Source organism: Chrysochloris asiatica, unplaced genomic scaffold (genome assembly GCF_000296735.1).
Source record: "Chrysochloris asiatica unplaced genomic scaffold, ChrAsi1.0 scaffold00041, whole genome shotgun sequence".
Taxonomy (NCBI): Eukaryota; Metazoa; Chordata; class Mammalia; order Afrosoricida; family Chrysochloridae; genus Chrysochloris; species Chrysochloris asiatica.
Window position 1 is genome coordinate 12,765,094 of NW_006408559.1, and position 23,789 is coordinate 12,788,882.

The window sequence follows — 23,789 nt, forward strand, 5'->3', positions numbered from 1 at the left end:
ATTGTTTCGTTCTGCTGTGCATGGGGTCGCTATGAGTCGGTTCCGACTCGATGGCACCTGACAACAACAACAACAACAATAGCATACTCAAGTAGAAGCTTAAGCTGTTCTGTTTGCTATGCATGGTAAAATTCATGGTTACTAATTTAACTTTTTATGGCAAGTATTAGATGAGGGACTCTAGCGTTAGCACCAGCCAGAGTTTCCTATGGTAATAAGTTGATCGTCTTGATTAGATTTCCTTTCTAATTTCTATAAATTCTTTATACTTCTGTATATGTCTGACTGTTCTCATACTAGAGCCTATTTGACTTGTAAATATCACCTAGGTAGTTTTACTTAAGTTTAGACCAGAAATAGTTGGGAGAGCAGTAAAAGATCTTTTTTTCCCCTCTTCCCCTAACGTGTCATGGAGAAAAGGTTTACAACTTGGACAAGGTTGTAAAGGGTGGGAGGACCCCGAGGGGAGTAACAGATGACTCCAAATAAGGGGAAAGTATGAGGAGAGATAAGCAGATACAGTTGGGGACGAGAGGACCGTTTGAACAGACACTGGTGTTCAAGTTGGAATGATGTAAGACAGAAGTGGGAGAGGTCCTTAAGTCAACATGTGGGAGGCATTTAATACCGTATTAAGGCCTCTGGCCTGATCTTGTAATGAGTAAGGGAGCGCAGAGTGGACACACTCTGAACAGGGGAATGTTTGGAAGCAGTGCTGGGGAAATTAGTTGGATGGTGCTGTGCAAGGTCAATTTGAGGGAGAAGAGAATAGTTAAGGCATCCATGAGAAATGCAACGGCTGGTGGAATAGACAGCAAGCTAAAAGGTGTGAGCAATCCTCTGCACTGTGGTTTGTGGGCAGCCAACGCCCTAGTCTGGCTACACATCAGCGCAGTTACCCCAGAAAGCTTCCTTGCGCCCACTCTGCAGACAGCCCTCTCCCCAGTCCTGCCCCTGGAACATTGTGATAGGTAACCTGTGGCTTTCCACACATCATCCCACCTGTGGTCACACACAGCAGCAGTATCATTCGTGGTTTTGTTAAATGCCCACCTTTCTTCTGGTGACTTTCCTGTTCTAATCCCTTCAGTGGGTTATGCCTTTGGTATCTTATCACCAGTTGTTTTCCTTTTGTGCCATTTAGCACGATAATAGCCGTTTGACTGCTTTTTGTCTTCTCTACCACACCATACAGAGTAGAGGCTGGAGCTCTACCATCTTTCTTCATTCATTAATACACCATATGTATAGGCACAAAGTGTAGCCCACCACAGGGGCTCCGTGCATTTGTGGAGTAGATTGTCATCTTTTAAGTTCCTTGAGTACAAGGACTTTTCATATTTAAACTTGAATTCCTTCTAATAGTAATCATCCAGCTTTGTGTCCCATAGGTTCCTAGCAGATAGGTCTGAGCCTAAGTAGCACTTAGAAATAGGCTACAGAATATAGAAGTAGAATTATTGGGTTGAATAAGATGCAGAATTGTTGAAGTATGTTAGCATATTTCCGTTATGACAGTAATACCTCATAGAAAATTTGGAAAACACTCAAGAGGCAAAAGGAAAAATGCAATAGTTTGGAACTGTCTGATGAGAGATCTTTTCCGATGATTTCCTTAAAGGGCTTTATTGTTGTTGTTACCCGTGGAGTCGGTTCCTACTCAGCGTGACCCTGTACAGGGTTTCCGAGTCTATAAATCTGTATGGGAGCAGAACGCCTCATCTTTGTCCTGTGGAACAGCTGGTAGTTTCGAACTGCTGTCATTGTCGTTTGCAGCCCGATTCATAACCACTACGCTACCAGAGCTCCTTAAAGGGCTTTATTAGTATCCTCTTATCAGAAATGGACCATCTTTCTTATTTCTTCTCCATCTTGCCAGAACTTTTAAAAGTGTGTAATTTGATAGAGAAAATTGGTATCTTTAATTGCATTTATTTGATTTATTAATTGTTCACCATTGAGTTGTAATGCTTGCTTTGTCTTCTTAAACTTACATATATTAGTGTAGCTTTAGGGCCAGTTCTGCCAATCTGTTTATTTTTCTATTCATGTAATATCTGTTTTACCTCTGGTAAATTAAAATGCATCTAACATGTAGCAGGACTAGTTCTTTGTGTTACTTTTCTTCTCTGGGTTTTTGGTACTTCTTAGATCTGTCTTTATCTTTTTTTGGATGGTGAAATGGTCTTTGTATTTAATTGTGTACGTGTAATTTTTTCTCAATAGAATAACTCTCATCCTAGAATTAAATTCACCCTTTGAGAGTAGAACTGAGTTTTCCGAAAACTCAAGCCATTGCAAACTCCATGCAGTGACGTTTCTACCCTGACATACAAGGGTCCTTGTGAGTCGGAGTCAACTTAACGGTAAATCATTTTTTGGCTGTGTTTCCATGCTCTTTGGAAGCCATTCGTAAAGTGCAGTGTGCATTCAAGGTGTTGGGGAGCTGAAACTCAAGTCTCTTGGAGGGGAGATTATCTACAAAAATTACCAGGCATACTTCTAACAACTTGTTAACTTCATCGAAGCAGCGTTAGTACTCAGTCAGTCTAACATTTCTGTTCTTTGCAGGGTGGGAAGCCCCGTAAACACCGGAAGGATCGACTCCAAGATTTAATTGATATAGGCTTTGGCTATGATGAGACAGATCCGTTTATTGATAACTCAGAGGCTGTGAGTAATGTATCTTTAATATAACAGCAAATTCTTTGTTTCTTTGGGAGAGTAGAAATCAAGGGCAAAGTAATTAAAATAGCTAAACAAATATTTTACTTGTACTTGTTAAAGCCATTTTCACTGTTTAAAACCATTTTCCTCTTATCTAAAGGATATGTTGGGCAGGGAGGGGGCCCTGGTGAGTCGTCTATGCCACAGCAATCTGGCTCTGGCTCTGCCTCTGTTGCTAAGGGCAGCCCTTAATAGCACATAAAGGATTGCGTGTGGCTGTTTTCCAATAAAACTTTATTTAGGGTGGCTGAAATCTATATATTATCTAATTTTCCTCTGCCACAAGTATCAGTCTTTTGATTTTTTTTTTGCCCCAACCATATAAAATGCAAAACGATACTTTAGTCCTCAGTTTTTATAAAAAGTAACACTCAGCGCAGGACCCAAGGTTTGCAGCCCTGCACTGGACCTCTATTTTGAATATGCAGAGTTCCGTCCCGGGTCCCTAAGAACCTCTTGTAGCTTCTGAATTGTTGACAGACTTGTGTGAGTAACACTGATTTCATCATCTACTGCTTGCCCTAAGCATTATCATAAACTGTGGGGGGGAAGAAGAAAGTTCTAATCGATGCTGAAAGCCATCCCTGTAAACTGAGGAGTTCTCAGTCAGGGTGCTTGTCTTGAACCAGATGTACTAGTTCCGATTTCTGGAGATAAAGCCTAAATAAGAGATTTGTGGTGTTTGTTCTTTTTAAATTATAAAGCAATATATGCTTATTAAAACAACAATAAAGTACAATAAAGGCTATGGAAATTGAAAGGAAAAGTACTCCAAAATTCCCACTCCCAAAACATAAGCATTATTAGTTGTGTATGTTGTTACGTGCCACTGAGTCAGTTCCGACTCATAGCGACCCTGTAAAAAGTTTCCAAGGTGTGGCTGGTGGATTTGAACCATCAACCTTGTGGTCAGCAGCCCAGTGCTTATCCTATAGTGCCATACCATATCTTTTCCCTAAGAAGCTCTGGTTGCACAGTGGATAAAGCATTTGGCTATTCACCTAAAGGTCAGCAGTTTGAACCCAGCAACTGCTCTGTGTGGACAGAGGTGGGGCAGGGTGCTTCTGTGAAGATCCCAACCTTGGAAAACCTGTGGAACAGATGTGCTCAGTTCTGTGGGCAATGTGGGATCACATAGCCTTGAAAAACACTAACACAAATGTGATTGTACTTTGTATAGCTTGAACCTCAGCTTTTATATACATGTGTGTACATATATATAGAGTCCTGGTATGGTGCTGTGGATTAATGCGCTAGACTGCAAAGTTGATTTGAACCACAAGGTCTAAAATTCAAGCTCACTAGCTGCTCCTTGGAAACCCTATATAATAGGGTCACTATGGGTCAGAACCAACTTGATGACACTTAACAACAACATTATATATATATATGCACACACATACACATACATACACACACATGGTGGTGGTGGTGTACCATGGGGTCAGTTCCAACACATAGTGACCTTGTATAGGGTTTCCGAGGCTATAAATCTTTTATGGGAGCAGAACGCCTCATCTTTCTCCCGTGGAACAGCTGGTAGTTTCGAATGCTGACCTTACAGTTAGCAGCCTAACTCATAACTACTATACTACCAGAGCTTCTACATATATATGTGTACACACACACATATATATAAAAATAATGTATTGCACATTCTGTTTTAGTTTCTCATAGCGTAGTGCTTATGAATCAGGCTGTGAACCGCAAAGTCAGCAGTTTGAAACTACCAGTTGCTCCATTGGAGAAAGATGAGGTTTTCTGCTCCCGTAAAGATTTACAGCATCGGAAACCCTGTTCAGGGTCACAATGAGTCGGAACTGACTCAACGGCACATAACAACAACAACAACTATAGATACAAGAGTGCTTCAGAAACTTCATGGAAAAATTCCATTCTCTTTTCATTCCAGTTTTCCATGGATGTGTTGAAGCCCTATGCATTAACCGATTCTAAAATTCCATGGTCACACAAGTTTCATATACAGAAAAAATTTTTTCTAAAATGAAAATGTTATCTTTAATATATCAGATTACTCAGATAAGTGTATTTGGATTTGCGAAGAAGCAGCTAGCAGAAAATTTAAAGTAGTAGAAGCAAGAAATGGAGACATTTAATTTGAATTTAGGAAAAATGTATATAAGGAAGTGTCCAAGGTATTAAAGTTCATGCTAATCAATTAACTGGCCTCCCCCACCCCACCACTGGTCTAATACATATTAATGATACCTTCACATAATCACATACATGTTTTCCTTCTGATGGCTGTTAGGGTGTAGATCTTTGTTATATTATTTATTATTAATCATGTTTCTTGCTGATGTACAATTAGATTGTTTCCAGTTTTTTTATGTACTTACATATAATTCAGCATCTGTGTACATCTTTGTTAATGTACTTGAGTAAATACCTGGGGGTGTCAAAAAGTTCATGGAAAAATTGTATTATCTTTTTTTTTTTTAAAGTTTTTGTTGTAAATTGAGTGATAATTTATATGGGAGAACATTGGTTTTACACTCAAATGTTTCATTGCAATGATTACAGTGTCTTCCATGCTTCATCATTCAATAATATTTGCTTACATTCCCTCTGGGTTTTTTTTGGTGGTGGGAGGAGATTTGCACAGTAACACTCAGGAATATATAATAATTTAAACAACCAAATGGCACATTCTGTAAGCCGCCAGCACTCAATCTTTCTCTTTCCGTAAGTCCAGAGTTCTCAGCTGCTCCCTCTCTTCGTGTCCGCATTTCTACCTCCATCTATGGTGTCGCTGCTTCTCTGGATAGGGTCTTGCATTCACCTGAGCGCTTCTGCCTTGATGATCCTAGAGTCCTTTGTTCCTGGGCTGTAAGATTAACTACTCCCCGCTTTTTGTTACAAAACTTATACTTTTACAGTTGTGACAGGCGCAATTAGTCATAGTAACAGTTACTATTCAATTCTAAGAATCTTATCCCTGTCTCTTTTTACCAGATCTGTCTAGACAAGATGAAAACTATTCAGTGGGGACTCTAACTTCCCCCCTGCACACTCTGAAACTAAACTCCCTCTTGAAAACTTGTAAGCCATTCACTTTGTATCTTTATCCCCTCCTCATTTTAAGTAGCCAGTGTCAAAGTTGCAGGTCCTTATCTGCCCTGTATACCGAAGGGATAGGATTCATACTTGAATTGAAGACTCCTTTCCTGTCAGTTGGTATTTTGAGTTACTACATCTATTAAGTATAGGTCATGTTCATCAAATTGTAGCAATTTACACTTGTTTCCTTTACCAAAAAATTTTTTTTTATTTCCTTTATCAAAATTTTTCATCAAGCCATCGAGGTTAGGTTATATGAGTACTATTTGCAAGTTTGGGTGGTGGTGTGCATCTCTGCTCACTTCATATCAGCTGGATGCTTCACTCTCACCTCTAAAAATTCCATTATCTTTTCCACAAACTTTCTGAAGCCTCCTCATGTGTAGACAATATATTTATTGAGTGCAAGTATATATGCAGGGTAACTCTCTATTTTTGGAAGTTTACATTCTTATCAACAGAGAAAAGACTGAAGTTGTTATAGACTTCATTCTTCTTGGCTCAACTATCAACACTCTCGGAAGCAGCAGTCAAGAGATCAGAGGACGTATTGCATTAGGCAAATCTGCTGCACAGGAACTTTTTAAAGTGTTGAAGAGCAGAGATGTCAACTTGAGGACTAAGGTGCGCCTGACCCAAGCCATGGTATTTTCAATAACCTCATATGGATGCGAAAGCTGGACAATGAATAAGGAAGATCATAGAAGAATTGATGCCTTTGAATTGTGGTGTTGGAGGAGAATACTAAAAGTGCCATGGGCTGCCAAAAGAACCAATAGATCTGTTTTAGAAGAAGTGCAGCCAGAGTGCTCTTTAGAGGCCAAGATGGTCAAACTTCATCTCTCATATTTTGGACGTATTGTCAGGAGGGAGCAGTCGCTGGAGAAGGCTATCATGCTTAGTAAGATGGAGGGTCAGAGAAAAAGAGGAAGCCCCCCAATGAGATGGATCAGCCAGGTGGCAACAACGATGGCATCAAGTGTGGCGGCGGTAGTGAGGGTGTCCCAGGATCGGGCAGGGTTTCGTTCTGCTGTGCATAGGGTCACAAAGAGTATATTTTGAATGTTTATTGATACTCCCAAACTGGGGCAGACATATTTTGAAATGACTGCCAGATGTGAACCATGCAGTGTTGGAAATCAGTGCTACTGGGCTCAAGTTCATCTGACAGAAGTCGTTAGAGTGTATTTAACGGCTCATTGTTGCTGTGCTTAGGATAATGGCAGTACATCGAATTGAGTGCTGCCAGCCTTGCTGGTTTGTTTTGCTCAAACCCTGTGGCTTTCCTCTGAACCCGTTTTCATATCAAATGTAGAGCAAGTGACGCTTTTAGCAATCCATTGATCACATAGCAAATGAATGGGGGCATGCCATGGTTTGGGGTAGATGAGGTTTATATTAGAACACTCTCCCAGTATTAGAGTCATCTGTGGCCTGTGGTTAGGATATTGTTTGTGGTGTGACTGGTTAATTAGGAGGGTCAGAAAGTGACACTAAGATGACAGTTACACTCCCTACAGTTAGCACGTCTTTTTCCTGTCACGTTAGCGCATGATTTAGCCATGAAGACAGCATGTAGTAGTAGGCAGGCAGGTCTTCCAGTGGATGCCCACTGGGAACCCTGTCAGACTCCTAAGCCAATTCTGCTGTCCTGACATAAATGGGGTCACCCTACCAGGCAACCTGGTCTGCACACAACATATGGACAGTGCCCCTGGGAGTGGAGAGGGCTTCCTGTTCACAAAAAGTTTGTCTGACAGTAAAGTTAGGCTGTGGGGTGTTTTCAGGGGTCTGGACCTTGATTGAAACTGTTGATCTAGAACACAAGTCAGAAGACTATAGATTCTAGCCCTGGCTCGGTTTCTCATTTGCCGTGTGATCTAGAGTCTTCTTAAATTTTTTATTATTAAGGATCTTTAAAAAAAAAAAAAAAGTGGTGAAAATATCCATGTAGTGAGTCCTGGTGTGGTGCTGTGGGTTAATGTGCTAGACTGCAAAGTTGGTTTGAACCACAAGGGCGGAGGTTCAAGCTCACTAGCTGCTCCTTGGAAACCATATACAGGGTGGCTATGGGTCGGAACTGATTCGATGGCACTTAACAACAAAAACAGTGTCCTTTAGCATCACCTAGTGTTCCCTGCTATGACCTGCTTGTCCCACAGAATGATCCTTTGGCTCCAGTAAGATAAAGCTATAAACCTGCTTTGAAATGCACCAAGTATTAATATCAGTGTGAACAAACATTGTATGAAAGGAGATTAGTATTCTGAATAACCCAAGGGAGAACTCAGCTATGTATAAATGGGCATTGCATGTGTTCAGATGTCCATAAATAGCATTTTAAATATCTTCTTGTTTTAGCATTCAGAATATTTGAATCAAGTGTTTTTCAATCTGACTTTTGTAACCTAGAATTGGATTCTATTTCATTTTAGAGCTTGTGACTACATTTTTTTAAAGAATGTGAACTAGAATAGACCAGGAACTACCGTAGTGTATCGCTGATTTGTTACTGTTACATGCTAAGTGCCTTCGACTCGGTTCTGACTCATCACAACCCTGTATTAGGATTTCCAAGGACCAGCTGGTGGGTTTGAACCTCTGACCTTGTTGTTCAAAACCACCTTATGGTCCTGTGTTTACCCTACATTGCCACACCAGGACTCCCATCACTGGTTGTTGTTAAGTGCCATCGAGTCGGTTCCGACCCAGAGCAACCCTGTACAGAGTTTCCGAGGCTATAAATCTCTACAGGAGCAGAACGCCTCATCTTTCTCCCGCGGAGCAGCTGGTAGTTTTGAACTGCTGACCTGATAAGGTTCGCAGCCCGATTCGTAACCGCTACGCTACCAGAGCTCCATCACTGGTAGTAAGATTTAAATAACTTTTATTGTATTTGTGGAGGAGCATGGTGGCTCTGTAGGATAAGCACTGGACTTTGAACCACAAGGTTGGCAGTTTGAGCCCACCAGCCGCTTTGGAGCAGAAAGATAAAGCTTTCTGCTCACGAAAACATTGACAGTATCAGAAATGATATATAGGGGTCGCTATGAGTTGCAACTGACTTGACGGAAGTATGAAAAGTTCTTAACAGTGTCACTAAGAGCAACAGCTTATTTGTGTGTGTGTTTATGTGCACTCTATTATTGTATCTTGTGTATTCTCCACTCAGAGTTGTGCTGAAGAACTGTTTTAATAATAAGGATAGATAAGGTAAATAGAAGTTGTTGATTCATACAGGTCATTCTGACATAAACAGGGCAAGGTAGGTTTTATTGGAGGAAACTGAATGAGAATATGATTTGTTTAGGGACCTGCAAAACAGTTTTCTGTCACTGTCCTTAGCATGCTCATTATTTCTTTTTATAAAACAAAAACAATGATGTGATGTAAGTGTACAGTCACAAACAACATTATTCTCTGTTCTTTTCACTGATTGTATTGTCCGTGCACTTTCATTGTTTGATAGTGAAAATGCTACAATACCTGAAAAGAAATGCTTTTAAAGATTCCTTTTGTTGTGAAGTGCCGTCATGTTGGTTCCAACTCATAGTGACCCTGAATAGGGTTTCCGAGGGTTAGTCCCACATCTGTGCGTCCAGATTCTGGAAGTACTAAGAGAAAACATTTTTCTTCATTTCTAGTAAACAGTAATTCTAGACTGGGTAACACTTTTATTTAGCTTGTCTCTTTTCAGTCTCCCAAGAGCCTTGTAAAGTAGACTATCCCCATTTTACAACCCCAAATTGAGGTGAAATGTTTGGCTCTGGATCACAATAGGTAGTCACTGGCAACAGATTTGAATCCAGGCCTTTGATAGTCCACATGCTCTACACATCTGAGCCCTTCCCCCCCGCCCCGGGGGATCCTGGGTGTGGTATAACTAGTGACTCTGCACCCAATGAACATTCCGGTCCTCACAAGGGCTTCACGGGTCCAAATGCAATTAGAAAGTATTTTGCATGTACAAAGGGGCTTTAAAACATTTATGGAAAAATTCCGTTTTCCCGCAGACTTTTTGAAGCCCCCTCATGTAGGTACAGGTGCATTGATCTTACCACAGTTCAGTTTCAAAATCCTGAATCCTTTTCCACTGGGTCCTTGGTGCCTCACTCTGTTGCTGTGTGGACACAGTGCTGGCATTTTCTGGTTTCAGGAAACAGCTCCCGTCTGCCTTTTCTTTTTCCACATTGTGATGGCTACTGATGTCGTTTCCTCTTGATTTACTGTGCTGACGTGGGAAGCAGTTTTCCTTTTTCACTCTGTGTACTTAAAGCTTTTTCTTTCGGCTTGGAAGCCTTTTCTTGACTTCATACAGTTTTGGGCTCCGACAGTACTTGACCTTTTCTGATTGACTAATTTCACTTAGCATAATGTCCTCCAGGTTCATCCATGTTAGGAAGGTGTGTCGCAGATTCATTGTTATTCTTCATTGTTGCATAATATTCCACAGTTAGTGTGTACCAAAGCTTGTCTGTCTGTTCTCCCATGGGTGGAGATTGGGCTGTCTCCAGCTCATTGCTATGGTGAATAGTGCTGTGATAAACATTGGTATGCATCTCTGTGTATTTAAAGGACACAGGTAAAAATCATGATGCTTGTACTTATCCTTAATTCTCTCCCATCCCTCCAGTGATGCGTATTTTAAATTTATTTTTAAAATACATTTTATTGTGTTTTAAATGAAAATATGCATAGCAGATTTGTTTCCCATTTAATAATTTTTATACCACTTGTTCTGTGACATTGGTCACTTTTTCCTTATGTCAGCATTCTCATTGTTTCCATTCTTTGCATTCTGTTTCCATTAATCTAGTTTCCCTGCTCCTCCAATGCTTCTCATCTTTGTTTTAGGGGAACTGTTGGCCCTTTGGCCTCATTGAGTTCATTAAGAGAACACTGGGCGCTGTTTGTTTTAAAAGCTGGTCTATTGTTTGGATGAAAGGTGACTTCCAGGAGTAGTTTCACTTTCTAGTTCCAAGGGTTTCTTAGGTCGATAGTCTTGGGGACTCTTCTAGCCTCTAGAGTTCCTGAAGGTCTGGCCTGTTTTAGGAATTTGAGTTTTGCTCTACAGTTTCTTTCCATCTTCACCAGAACTGCAGGTAGTGGTTAGAATGGAAGGAAAATGTCCCTGATCAGAACAGTGGGCAGTGGTTGCCAGGCATGGCACCTTCTAGCTCTTCTCATCTCAGGCTAGGAGAGGCTGCAGTTCTCCATGGCCGTTAGTCCTGTGACTTTCTTGAGTTGGGGTTCCTTCACTCCCCTTTGCTCCACATGGGAAGAGACCAGTCATGTCTTAGATGGCCACTCACAAGCTTTCAAGATTCCAGACACCACTTATCATACCAGGATGGAGGTTTTTTTATGAACTGTGTTGTGCCAGCTGATCAGCTTGTCCTTCCAGACTATGGCCCCAAGCCTTCAAAACCAGTAAGGCAGTCTTGTTAGGTGTCTTGAAAGTATCCATTAGCATGGTGAACCCTTTGTGGTTTAATATGAGATACAAGTGTGTATGCAGTGCACATATGCATGTGTATACTATTACCTGCAGATATACATATTCATTCATACTCATAGACTCACATGTTCCTTCCTGTACACATATATGAATATGTGTCTGCCTGTGGGAGGAGTCCTGGTGTGGTGCTGGAGGATAAGCACTGAACTACTAACCACAAGGTCGGTGGTTCAAACCTACTAGCCGCTCCTTGGAAACCATATAAAGGAGTCGCTATGAGTCAGAACTGACTCAACAGCACTTAACAACAACAAACAACATGTAAGCACACATGCAAAAACCATGTGGGGACCCTGTCTGACTTCTCTAGTTTCAGGAAGGGGAAGGAGAATCAAATTCATTATCAGCCCAAGGCCGATTCCTATGAAGCAGAAGTGAGACATGTTCCACCCTACAACCTTCTTTACCCTCTTCTTATACCAACCATCCCTCTCACAGTACTCTCTGCTTTCACATCTGGGTTCCATAATGCATTGCAATGACCAAACACAACTCATAAATACTCACAATTATGTAGTTTATTAGGGAAGTGAACAGGGTACAATTCAGGATCAAAACCAGCCCAGGGTAACTATGGGTTGGAATCAACTTTACAGCTCTTAACAACAACTCAGTCACTTGGTGGAAATTCAGAAGACTTTGGATAGAAAAGCCATATCCAATCAATTCAAGGCACCACAAGACACATATTTTATTAGTGACTACTATTGCGGCAAGGAGCTCTGGTAGCGTAGTGGTTACGAATCGGGCTGTAAACCGTAAGGTCAGCAGGTCGAAACTACCAGCTGTTCCGCGGGAGAAAGATGAGGCTTTCTGTTCCCATAAAGATTTACAGCTGCGGAAACCCTGTGCAGGGTCACTATGAGTCGGAACCAACTCCACGGCACTTAACAACAACAACTATTGTGGCTGGAGTTCTGGTGTGGATAAGCACTGGACTGCTAACCACAAGGTCGGTGGCTCAAACTTACCAGCTGCTCCTTGGAGCCCCTATACAGGGGTCACTGTGAGTCTAAACTGACTTGGCAGCACTTAACAACAAGAGCTCTGATTGTTGTAAAATTGTTGTTTGCTTTGGAATTTGTCCTTATTCTTCATATTTCTTCTCGGTAGGTGCTGTTGAGTTGACTCATAGTCTCCTCTGCACAACAGAAGCAAACACTGCCAGGCCCTGCCCACCCTTAGCTCTGTTCGGTTGGAGCCATTGTGTCAGTCTATTCTTGGGAGGGTCCTCCTCCTTCTCACTTACTCTCCAGTTTACCAGGAATGACATCCTTTTTCAGGGACCCGTCCCTCCTGATAACATGACCAACAAAGTACATGAGACACTGTCTCAGCATCCTCATTTCTATAAGGACCAAATTTTGTTCATAAGATAGATTATTTTGCTGGCATTTCATGGTACTTTCATTCTTTTTCACCAACTTCGTAATTCAGTTGCATCGATTCTTCTCCAGCCTTCCGAATTCACTGTCCAACGTTCACATGTATATGTTGTTGTTAGGTGCCATCAAATTGGTACCGACTCATAACGACCCTGTGCACAACAGAACACTGCCCGATTCTGGCCAACCTCACAATTGTTACCACATGAATATGTGGTGATTGAAAATACTTCGGCTCGGGTCAGATGCATCTTACTCCTTGACGTGACATCTGTGCTCTTGAATGCTTTAAAGAGGTCCTTGTGCAGCAGTTTTGTCCATTGTCATATGTTGTTTGGTCTTGACTTCTGCTTCCATTGGCATCGATTATGGATTGAAGTAAAATGAAATACTTCACAACTTCAATCTGTTCTCCATTTATCATGGTGGTGTTTATTGGTCCAGTGGGGAGGATTTTTGTTTTCTTTATGTTGAGTTCTAATCCAGTGAGAACTTCATAAGTTTCTTCATTTTCATTGGCCAGGTTGTGCAGCCTTCATCCATATTGGGTTTACCCTAAATTCTAACAGTAATTCATAGGTTGTGTATGTTTTTTGCCTTTAGTAGGTGTGGTACTGTGGGATAAAGTACTGGACCACAAGGTTGGTTTGAACCACAAGGCTTGGGGTTCAAACTCACCATTTGCCCCTTGGAAATCCTAAACAGGGTCTCTATGAGTTGGAACAACAGTAAAGAATTTAATGAGTTCTTTGTAGGGACTGCAGACAGCAGGTGTCTTGCCTTTGTTGGATAAGTAGTTTCTTTATTGTCTCCCAGTAGGAACCACTTCCTTTGATTAAGATTGGCCTTCCTTTAATGTTTTCTTTTGTCCATCTTAATCAAGTGAGATAATATAGGCAGTCTGAGGCCATTTAGTGAGCAGAGCGCCTAGCATGCTTACTGACCTGGGTAATGGTTTTTTCTCCTTCCCTCTAAACTAATACATACTGATGTTGTTTGAAACACAGTTTTCACAGTTTCTTCGCTTCTTGTACATGCTGAGCGCTAACACAGAAGACAGGACGTTGGCACTCTCCTTATCTGTGAACAAAGTGTAGTCTTTGTTTAACTTTCTCATCAGAACCCTTTGTTGTTAGAAATGGTCCTTAATGTGTTCTCTACAGATGATGTATTTAGAATTTACTACATTATTCCAGAAATTTCTTTCCTGATAGCTGCTTAATAATCAGACCCAATTTTTATTTCATTAATTAACTGTTTCTTAACTTATACTCTAAACATCATTTATTTTCTTAAATATTTTGTTGTGTTTTCATTAAAAGCTTCCACAGCAAATCAGGTTCCCATTTGACAATTTCTACACAAATTTTTCAGTGACCTTAGTTATATTTTTCACAGTGTGTCTGGATTCTTTTCAATTGTGTTGTGTTTCTCCTGTAGTCCTCTAGCTTCCCTGCCCTCTTCTCATATGTGTTTCTAGCCATTTGTTCTCCTCTAGATGGTTCTTAATGGAGCACTGCACTCATTCACAGGGTAGCCTAGATTTCATGTGCCTGTCTTTTATTTTGCTAAAAGGTGACCTCAGGGTTAGCATTTGTTCAAGGTTTCAAGAGTATTTTAGAGCAGTAGTCTAAGGAAGTCCTCTAGTCTCGGCTGGTCCAGTGAGTCAGGACTTTTTAAGAATTTGAATTTTGTTTCACACTTTTATCTCCCATTTTATCAAGGTCCATCTATTATGACGCTGCTCAGAATGGTCATTAATGGTGGTTGGGTACAGGGTAGATGAGGTCATGGTTTCTGTTAGCCTGTCAGCCCTAGAGACTGGCTTCTTCAGTGAGACTTTGCTCCTGACAAGTAGAGATAAATAGTTGTATCTTAGGTGGCTGATTGCAAGCTTTGAAAACCCCGGATCTACGCATCTCACTAGGATGCAAAACATGAATTTACAGGGTTGTCCCATGAGACTGAGGTCTGAAGCCTTCAAATCCAGAAAACCATTCTCACAAGATGGTTGGTTTTGTCTGATAAGTATCTGTTATCTGTAACTACCCTGTATGAATACATATGCACACACACAAATCTGTAAGTACACAGACTTACAGATAGTTCCATCTACACATCCGTGTGACTCATCTGTACTTGCTTGAACGTGACTGTGCCTTTATACCTTACACTTGGTCTTTCAGGTCTGGATTTTTTGGTTATTGGTGGGGGTGCTATGTTGGTATGTCATAGTCTTTAGCTTATGTTTTATTGTGAATTATGTTGTAGTGTACATGGGAGAACATTCTTTACATTCATCCTATCAATATATCGTTTCATTGCCATGATTACAATCCCCCCCATTCATCATCAAACAACCAAAGGGTATGCCCGAAAACCTGCCCCGTGGTCATCAGCACACAGCCCCTCTACCTCTCTGGGTCTAGAGTCCCCAGCCGTTCCATCTCTCCATGTCTTCTTCTCTGCCTCTATCTCTGGCGTCACTGTTTCTCTGGGTAGGGTCCCAGGGACCTCTGCTCCTGGACTGCAAAGTCAACCAGTCCCTCCTTTTGCTATAAAATGTCTTCCTTTACATTTCCAACACTCACAGTCAGTCCTGATAGCAATTATTCACTATTGTATCTTGGGCACTTCTTAATGAAATCATTTACTCACCACACCTACATTCGGTGCCACTGTTTTCATCAACCAAAATAAGTATCCACAATCTACAGAGTGATTCTCACTTCCCCCTTGGTAGCGCCCAGTGACCCATTGGTCTCTGTGTATTTATTTCTTCTTATAAGAAAGTGGGATCATACAATATGTTTCCTAACGTGATTGACTGTTTCTTTGCTTAGCATTGTCTTCTGAATCCATATAGCATTGCTCTTTGTGATTGCATAGTCGCCCATTGTACCTCATTTTAGTGATCTGTCCATCGCTGAAGGGCTCTTAGGCTGCATTTGTTTTCTTGCTTTGGGTAACGTTGCTGTGACCATTAAAAGTGTTTAGCCACCTTCACTGCAGTCACGTGGTGCAGTCAGTTTTCCTTTTGGGATTTGAGCAACGTGTTAGTTTGGTGAATGAGTTTCGTTGATAGGTATTTAGCAGAATTAAGGACAATGGGGTGTATCTGAAACTCTTTTTTTTTAACCTAGTATGACGAATTAGTTCCTGCTTCTCTGACCACAAAATATGGAGGCTTTTACATCAACACGGGCACACTCCAGTTCCGTCAGGCTTCAGATACCGAAGAGGAGGACCTCGCCGACAACCCAAAGCACAAGCCACCCAAAGTGAGTTTGTCCAGCCTCCCACAGGACTGAGAACATTCCATTACAGGGTCCAAATTCTGCACTTTACCGGTATCACAGCTGTGATTGTTAAGGAAAATCAAACGCGAACCATTGTTAATGAATTTAAATTACTTGCTTTAAAACAAAGTTATGCAGACTCTAGCTACCTAGTAGACATAGCAAACTGTCCCTAATCTGATTATTCAGTAATGCTTGTTAGTAATCTCATACATGAGCCCTGGATATCCACAGACAAATGTAAAAACCTTCCCTAAAAGCCGAGACTGTAAATTCCAAAAAGGCAAGTTCCCCTCCATCCAAAAAAATAAGCTAAAGAGCATAGAGAGAAACACTGTAAACCGATGATATATGGAGGGGATAATAATCAATGTAATGAAACAAGCTATATGAATGGTTGACTGTGAAGCTGATGATGTGCCCTGTAAACTTTCACTCAATGCAAAATAAAAACATTTAATTAAAAAAAAAAAAAAAAAACAAAGTTATGTTGGGAAGAGAAAATGAGGTTATTTAGATCATGGTAGGGCTATGTTTTATGCCATCTGCATAGATATGTAGTCTAATAATCTACTGTTTCTAGACTATGAAGACTTGGTCTCGAAATGATTGTCTATAGCCCTGTTACCTTTCCTGAGAGATGCACTGTGTAAAACAACCCTCTAAATTGTAGGATTGGAAAATGAATAATGCTGTTGTTGTTGTTGTTAGGTGCCATCAAGTCAGTACCAACTCATAGTGACCCTATGCACAACAGAACAAAACACTGCCTGGTCCTGGGCCAACCTCACAATTGTTGCCACACTTGAGCCCATTGATGCTGCCACTTTGCCAGTCCATCTCGTTGGGGGTCTTCCTCTTTTTCTCTGACCCTCCACCTTACCAAACATGATATCCTTCTCCAGCAACTGGTCCCTCCTGACAATATGTTCCAAGTATAACAGACGAAGTCTGGCCATCCTGACCTCTAAGAAGCACTCTGACTGTGCTTCTTACAACAAAAATCTGTTGGTTCTTTTGGCAGCCCGTGGTACTTTGAATATTCTCTTCCAACACCATAACTCAAAAGCATTAATTCTTCAGTGGTCTTCCTTATTCACTGTCCAGCTTTCGCATGCATGTGAGGTTATTGAAAATGTCATGACTTGGGTCAGGCAGCAGCACCTTAGTCCTCAAGCTGACATCTTTGCTCTTCAACACTTGAAAAAGGTCTTGTGCAGCAGATTTATTTGCCTAATGAAATATATGTTGATCCAAGACTGCTTGCACCAGAATCACTAAATGGTTTATTAGAAATGAAAACTACAAGACCCTACCCCAGCCAACAGCATCAGAACCAGGAGTGGGTTCTCATGGACCCATCTGTGTTCTCTAGAGACGCTGTAACAGACGTACCACACGTGTGCTGTTTTAGCTCCCTAGAGCTGCTGTAACAGAGCTACCACAGGGAAGTGGCTTTAACAAACAAATTTATTCTCTCACAGTTTAGGAGACTAGAAATCTATCATGGCACTAGGTGTACGCAAAGACTTTTACTCTCTGCTGGTTCACAGTTTAGCAGGAAGGTCCTTGTTTCCTTTTAGCATCTGTGGGCCCAGCATTCCTCAGAGATCTCCTTGTATCTTGACACCAATCTTCCCCTGGATCTAGGAGTTTTCCAGCACAGGGACCTGGGTTTAAAGGACTCACTCAGCACCAGGCTCTCCTTCCTTGGTGGCAATAGGTCCCTCTCTCCACTCATTTCCCTGTCTCTTGGAAGATAAGGGTGATGCAGGGAAACTCAGAGTTGTGATGGGATTAATGTGCTGCATCCCACCCTTAATCCTTTTGCAACTGATCGGCTGATCACATTGCAGGGAAATCTCTACATAGCTGCCAAACCACTGAGAATCATGGCCGAACCAAGTTGACACATATTTGGGGGGACACATTTCAATCCATGACAGGTCCTTTGTTGTTGTTGCGAGTATACACAGCAGTTTCGCCATGTGCTATTTAGTGACAGTGATTACATTCTTCAAGTTTTCCAACCATACACAGCCTCCTCTTCTGAGTTGTTTCTCCCAGCCTAACGTCACTCATTGTCTCCCAACTTTCCTATTGAACCTTTCAAGTGTGGTTATCAATTTGATCACATACAGATAGTTCTTAAATACGCATAATGCTTGAGGCATACCTTTGTTACTAGTTAATTGGAACTATTTGGTTTTAAGAAGACTTCAGAAGGGTTTGCACTTTTATCCATGATTATTAGTCCCACTGGAAGCTACTGTCGGGTACTGGCCAGGTGGCATCAGAGTAAAGCATGGGGCCCAAGCACAGGCCGGGGTATCTGGCAGCCACCGTCAGAGAGTAAAGCATGGGGTGTAGTTACGTGTACAATCTCTGTTTGGTTTGCAGGTTTCCAAAATCAAAGAAGATGATATTGAGATGAAGAAGCGGAAGCGGAAAGAAGAAGGGGAAAAGGAGAAGAAGCCAAGGAAAAAAGTATCCAAACAGTTAGGGTATGTTCACTGAACACCTAAGAGGGACTGGAGTTGGAGCGTGACTGCCTTCCCTTTCAAGGGGCAGGTTTAGCACTGATTCACTCGATTTAAGTGGGGTCTGGTTTGGTGTTTACAGAGGTCAGGGATCTGCTGGATTGTCTCAGTATTCAAGTATGCAATTATTAATAAGTAAAGGAGTGCTAAGGAACCATGGTGGAGCTGTGGGCTAGGCGATGGCCTGGAGCCACAAGGTCGGTGGTTCAAACCCACCAACTGCCCTGTGGGAGAATGATGAGGCTGTATGCTCCCTGTATAGGAAATCATATATAGGGTCCTTGTGAATTGGACTTGATTGATGGCAGTAGGTTTGGTGGTTTTATTATTATTATTAAAGGAGTCCTGGTGGTGCAGTGGTTTAGTGCTCGGCTGCTAACTGAAAGGTCGGCAGGTCAAATTAACCAGCCACTCAGAAAGATGTGTCAGTCTGTAGCCTTGGAATAAAACTCAAAATCATAAAATTGACCAGGCTTACAGGTTGGAAACCAGTAAAACCCTAAGGCTGTGGCACTTGACCCCCACGACTCGATTCTCACCAAGCAATAGATGGATCTGTAGTGGGGAAACACCTCCAGTGAGGCCCACACACCATCAAATGATCAACCATTCGAAATCGAAAGGGCAAGATACACAAGGAGGAAGGGAAACCAGAAGCCGCTGAGAATGCAGTCATTGAAGTGAACCATGTGTAGGGCTTATGGAGTGTAAAACTGATGATCTGCTCAATTTACAATAGAAGGATTTGGACATGATTTCTTAAAGTAAGAGCTTAACTTGAGACCACCGTTTCCTCCTAGCTTCTATAGGGAAAACGTCTTTGAAAATTACACGTAGGGGTGCCCGATTCCTACGCTGCTGTTCCCTCACTGGAGTGGAACATATGAAATGAGCCATACGGCAAGATGTGTCAGAGACCCCAGATTGATGCAGGAGGTGGTGTGTCTTTGGTGGTCTCTGGCGATTTGAAGCTCGAGCCACTTGGGGTCTGAGTTTGAAGATACAAGGTGCGTGAGCTTCCCTGGTTGGAAGGCAGATCAAGTTAAGCAAAAATTTCTATACTTAGTTCATTCTTCAGGTGACTGTTTATAGATATGCTGAAGAATGCAACATTCCAGTTAACTTCTTATTGTGTGCCAAGCAGTTGGTTCCAACTCATAATGACCCCATATGGGGCTTCAGAGCATCTGGTGGGTTTGAACTACTGATCTTGCAGTTAAAAGTCCAGGGCTCTTAGTATTGATTCTGACTGATGGTTATATAACTTCGTCTGTGGCCATGAGCCTGAGCTACTGTCAGTCTTGTGTCTGCTGATTTCCTTCATTTCCTTTTCCTCCCTGCATCGACCATTTACCAGTCCACCTCTTTTTGCCAAGTCATGGTGAAGACGATAGGATTGTAAAGTGGAAGCTAATGAGAAACTCAGGTGGAAGGAAGCACTTTGCTTGGCCACCAGTGAAGTGAAGATTGTAATTCTCTGCCTGCTTATTGAACCTTCAGTATCCCACACACCCTGACCTTTTTTTTTTCTCCCCCCACAGAGTTGTGGCTCTGAATTCCCACAAGTCTGAAAAAAAGAAGAAACGTTACAAAGACTCTCTTTCTCTAGCTGCCATGATCCGGAAATTTCAGAAAGAGAAGGATGCGCTGAAGAAGAAGGAACCTAGCCCCAAAGTCCCTGTGACCTTACCGACCTCCTCTCTGAACAAGCCTCCCTCTGCCGTGGCCACACTGGGAAACGACGTCTCGGACTTAAACCTGAGCAGTAGTGACCAAGACCTCCCCATCTTTGTCAGCACAAATGAACATGAGCTGTTTCAGGAAGCTGAGAACGCCCTAGAGATGCTAGATGATTTTGACTTCGACAGATTGCTGGATGCCACTTCTGACGGCAGCCCCCTGTCCGAGTCAGGCGGGGAGAACGGGAGCACTACCCAGCCAACCTACACTTCTCAGGTCGTGCCCAAGCTGGCGCCCACACTCCCGGAGGGTCTGCCTGTACCGCTTGAAAAGCGTATTGAAGACCTCCGCATTGTAAGTGTGATTGATAGTTCTCGTGACTTTTATCTGCTGCACCAATGTAACAAGGACTACTTTCTTTCAGATGAAACCACTAACAATCCCAGTGTCCTTATCACTCGACTCAGGAGAACCAAACCCAAGTCACTTCCATCTCCTAGTGCCCCTGTATGTGGTGTCCGAGACTGTAAATCTGTATGTGAGCAAACAGCCTTATCTTTTTCCCGAGGACCAGCTGGTGGGTTTGAACTGCTGACCTTGTGATTAGCAGTTCAGTGCTTATCCTGCCCTTACCACAGACACAGTTTCATTTCTACATTTCCTTGGAGGAATTAGCTTACATGTGCGTCTTCTCTTTTAAATAGAAATAACTGTAGTATAATAACATGGATGCAGCTAATAATTTATTATTTCACTTTACGTGCAACAGTCATTTTTTGCATACATCTTAGAAGTACCATTTTTTATTATTGATGTAGTCACATAAAGACGATGGAGAGAATCAGGGACTGCCTCATCGCGTTGCAGGAGTGCTCCTGAGCTTGGTCCGTACTCTGTTGGTGTCTAGTTGCTTTTAAGTGTGTGTCATCAGTGAGCCAGAAGCTTTAGTCACCGAGCATTTTTCTGTGTCCAAGAGTCGAGTCTTTGACATTTGACAATGGCTGGCTCTCCAGGTCGACTTGGATTCACAGTCTTCTACTTAACCTGCTGCAAATCCAGTTACGGTTTCACACATTTTTTCCATTTTACCACCAAAAATAGATTTTGATTTAAATGAGTCAAATCTAGCTTAAAATTCCTTTTTTAAAAATGACTCTAGCTTGTTCATCTGGACACACATCACTTTTTAGTTTTTTTGTTTCTCGTTTCAGAAGTAATACAAATCACACAGATACATTTAGTCCTTAGAGGACAATCCCCTGTTACCTCACATTCCATGCCCACAACAAACCACTGTTGTGTGTTCCATCGAGTAGATTCTGGCTCAGTGGTGCTCGGTGGCAGAGTAGACTTGCCCCATGGGGAGTCCAAGGTTGTGGTCTCTCTAGGAGCAGATCGCTGTGTCCTTTCTCCCTCAGAGTGGCTGTTGAGTTCAAACTGCCAACCTTTTAGGGAGCAGGCCACCAGGGCTCCTTAACAAACCACTATTACACTGTTCTTCATGTTTCTAGATTTTAATCCATGAATTTACAAATAATGTTAGTAAAAATCATTGTTAAATGGCATTGATTACATAGTGGTTCTAAGATTGCATCCTTAATTGTGTGAGTTGTTTTCTGTGTTATATTGAAAGAGCCCTCGTGGCGCAGTGTGTAAGTACTCGGCTGCTACCTGAGCTCCGCAGCAGTAAAGATGACGGTCTCGGAAACCCTGCTCTGTCTTGTAGGGTCCCTATGAGCTAGAATCAGCTGGAAGGCCGGCAGAGGGTTTGGTTTTGAGATAGTTTGCCAGGTGTGTGGGTTCCTGGTGTGGCATTGTAGGATAAGCACTAGACTGCTGTTCAAACCCACCAGCCCCTTGGAAACTCTGTACAGGATTGCTGTGAATTGGAACCGACCAATGGCAGTTAAATAGGAACAGCAATTAAGTGTGCCATGGCCTATGAAAAGCTTCAACCATTGGGGGGAAATGACCAAAATGTAACACAGAGACACAAAGTGAGCACATGCTGTTGGACAAATGGCTCCAGAAGACTTGTTTGACGCAGGATTGCCACAAACCTTCGCTTGCGTGTGGGAAAGCACGCGCAACAATACAAGCCATACCTGTGTATTTAGTTCTCAGGCTTCCCAGCAATGGCCGTGGGTTTTACCTGTCGGTCATCTTTTTTCATTGATTGTGAGGCTGGAGGCAGGACCAGATCGTGTGTCATTTTATTGTACTTAGTTAGGGTTGCTGTGAATCAGGACTGATCCTGAGCTCACTACTGATGTTTCTTTCAGCTCTGGTTTGTGTTTTTGCTACATTTATCCCTATGCTGTATTGTTGGGCCCATAGGATTCCTAATGGCTGTGTAGAGTCACTATGAATCAAAATTGACACAATGGTACTTAACAACAATACGTGTCATTGTGGTAGTTCTCTTTACGTTCCCTAGTCGCACTTTTCTCATGGAATTCAACTTACTGTGGTGGTGGTAAGTGCTGCTGAGTTGGTTCCCACTCATAATGACCCTTGTATAGGGTTTCTGAGGTGTAGCTGGTGGGTTTGAAATACTGACCTTGATGTCAACAGTCCAGTGCTGATCCCACAGTGCCAGGCCTGGGCTCCTGTCTCACTGTAACAATTCCTGCCTCTTTTCTTATTTTTGCAAGTGCTTGATTAACCCATTCTTTACTTTCAACCTTTTTGGGTTGTTGGATCCTGGCTTTGAGGCGGAGTCGACCAACTTAGAGACCCACAAGCCCAGCCCAAAGCGTCTCACTACAACCCAGTCGCCCCTGCTGCACTTCTGCCTCTTGATTGACATCCAAAGACAGAAATCCCACCTTTGAGCCAGACTTAAGGGGGCCCTAGCACAAGGAGATTCCTGTTTAACAGCAACCACGCAACCGCCACTCGTCTGTCTGTCGTGCTGTGGTGGTTTGAATTGCTGTGATTCTGAGGGCTGTGCCACCGGTATTTTAAATAACCAGCTAGGTCACCTATGGTGGACAGGTTTCAGATGAGCTTCCAAACAAAGACAGACTAGGAAGAAAGAGTGACAAACTACTTCCGAATCACTAGTCACTGAAAACTCTATGAATAGCAGAGAAACATTGTCAGATACAGGACTGGAAAGTGGGAAGGCACTCAGAATGCGACTGGGGACAAAAATGCCTCCTCCAAGTAGAGAAAAGCTCACAGAACCTTCATTTGCTAATGGGCCACAAATCAAAATGAAGAGAAACAGCTGTAAACATCCATTGAAAAGCGGAACATGGAATGTACGAAGTATGAATCTGGGAAAATTGGAAGTTGTCAAAAACGAAATGGAACGCATCAACATCGATATCTTAGTCATTAGTGAGCTGAAATGGACTGGTATTGGCCATTTTGACTCTGACAACCACATGGTTTACTATGCAGGGAATGACAAACTGAAGAGGAATGGTGTTGCGTTCATTGTCAAAAAGAACATTTCCAGATCAGTCATGAGGTACAATGCTTTAAGTGATAGGATAATGTCCATGCGCCTAGAGGGAAGCCCAGTTAATACCACTATTATTCAAATTTATGC

General features: G+C 42.2%; 1 protein-coding gene across 1 annotated transcript in view; it reads left to right on the forward strand.

Moving 5' to 3' along the window:
- The window catches only part of UBN2 (ubinuclein 2), an 88,870-nt gene that overhangs the window by 24,226 nt on the left and 40,855 nt on the right, over positions 1-23,789 (forward strand). The window contains exons 4-7 of the mRNA XM_006861244.1: positions 2,572-2,673; positions 15,855-15,992; positions 18,411-18,514; positions 20,092-20,584. Coding sequence (XP_006861306.1) covers positions 2,572-2,673; positions 15,855-15,992; positions 18,411-18,514; positions 20,092-20,584 — 837 coding nt within the window. The remainder of the gene's footprint in view (positions 1-2,571; positions 2,674-15,854; positions 15,993-18,410; positions 18,515-20,091; positions 20,585-23,789) is intronic.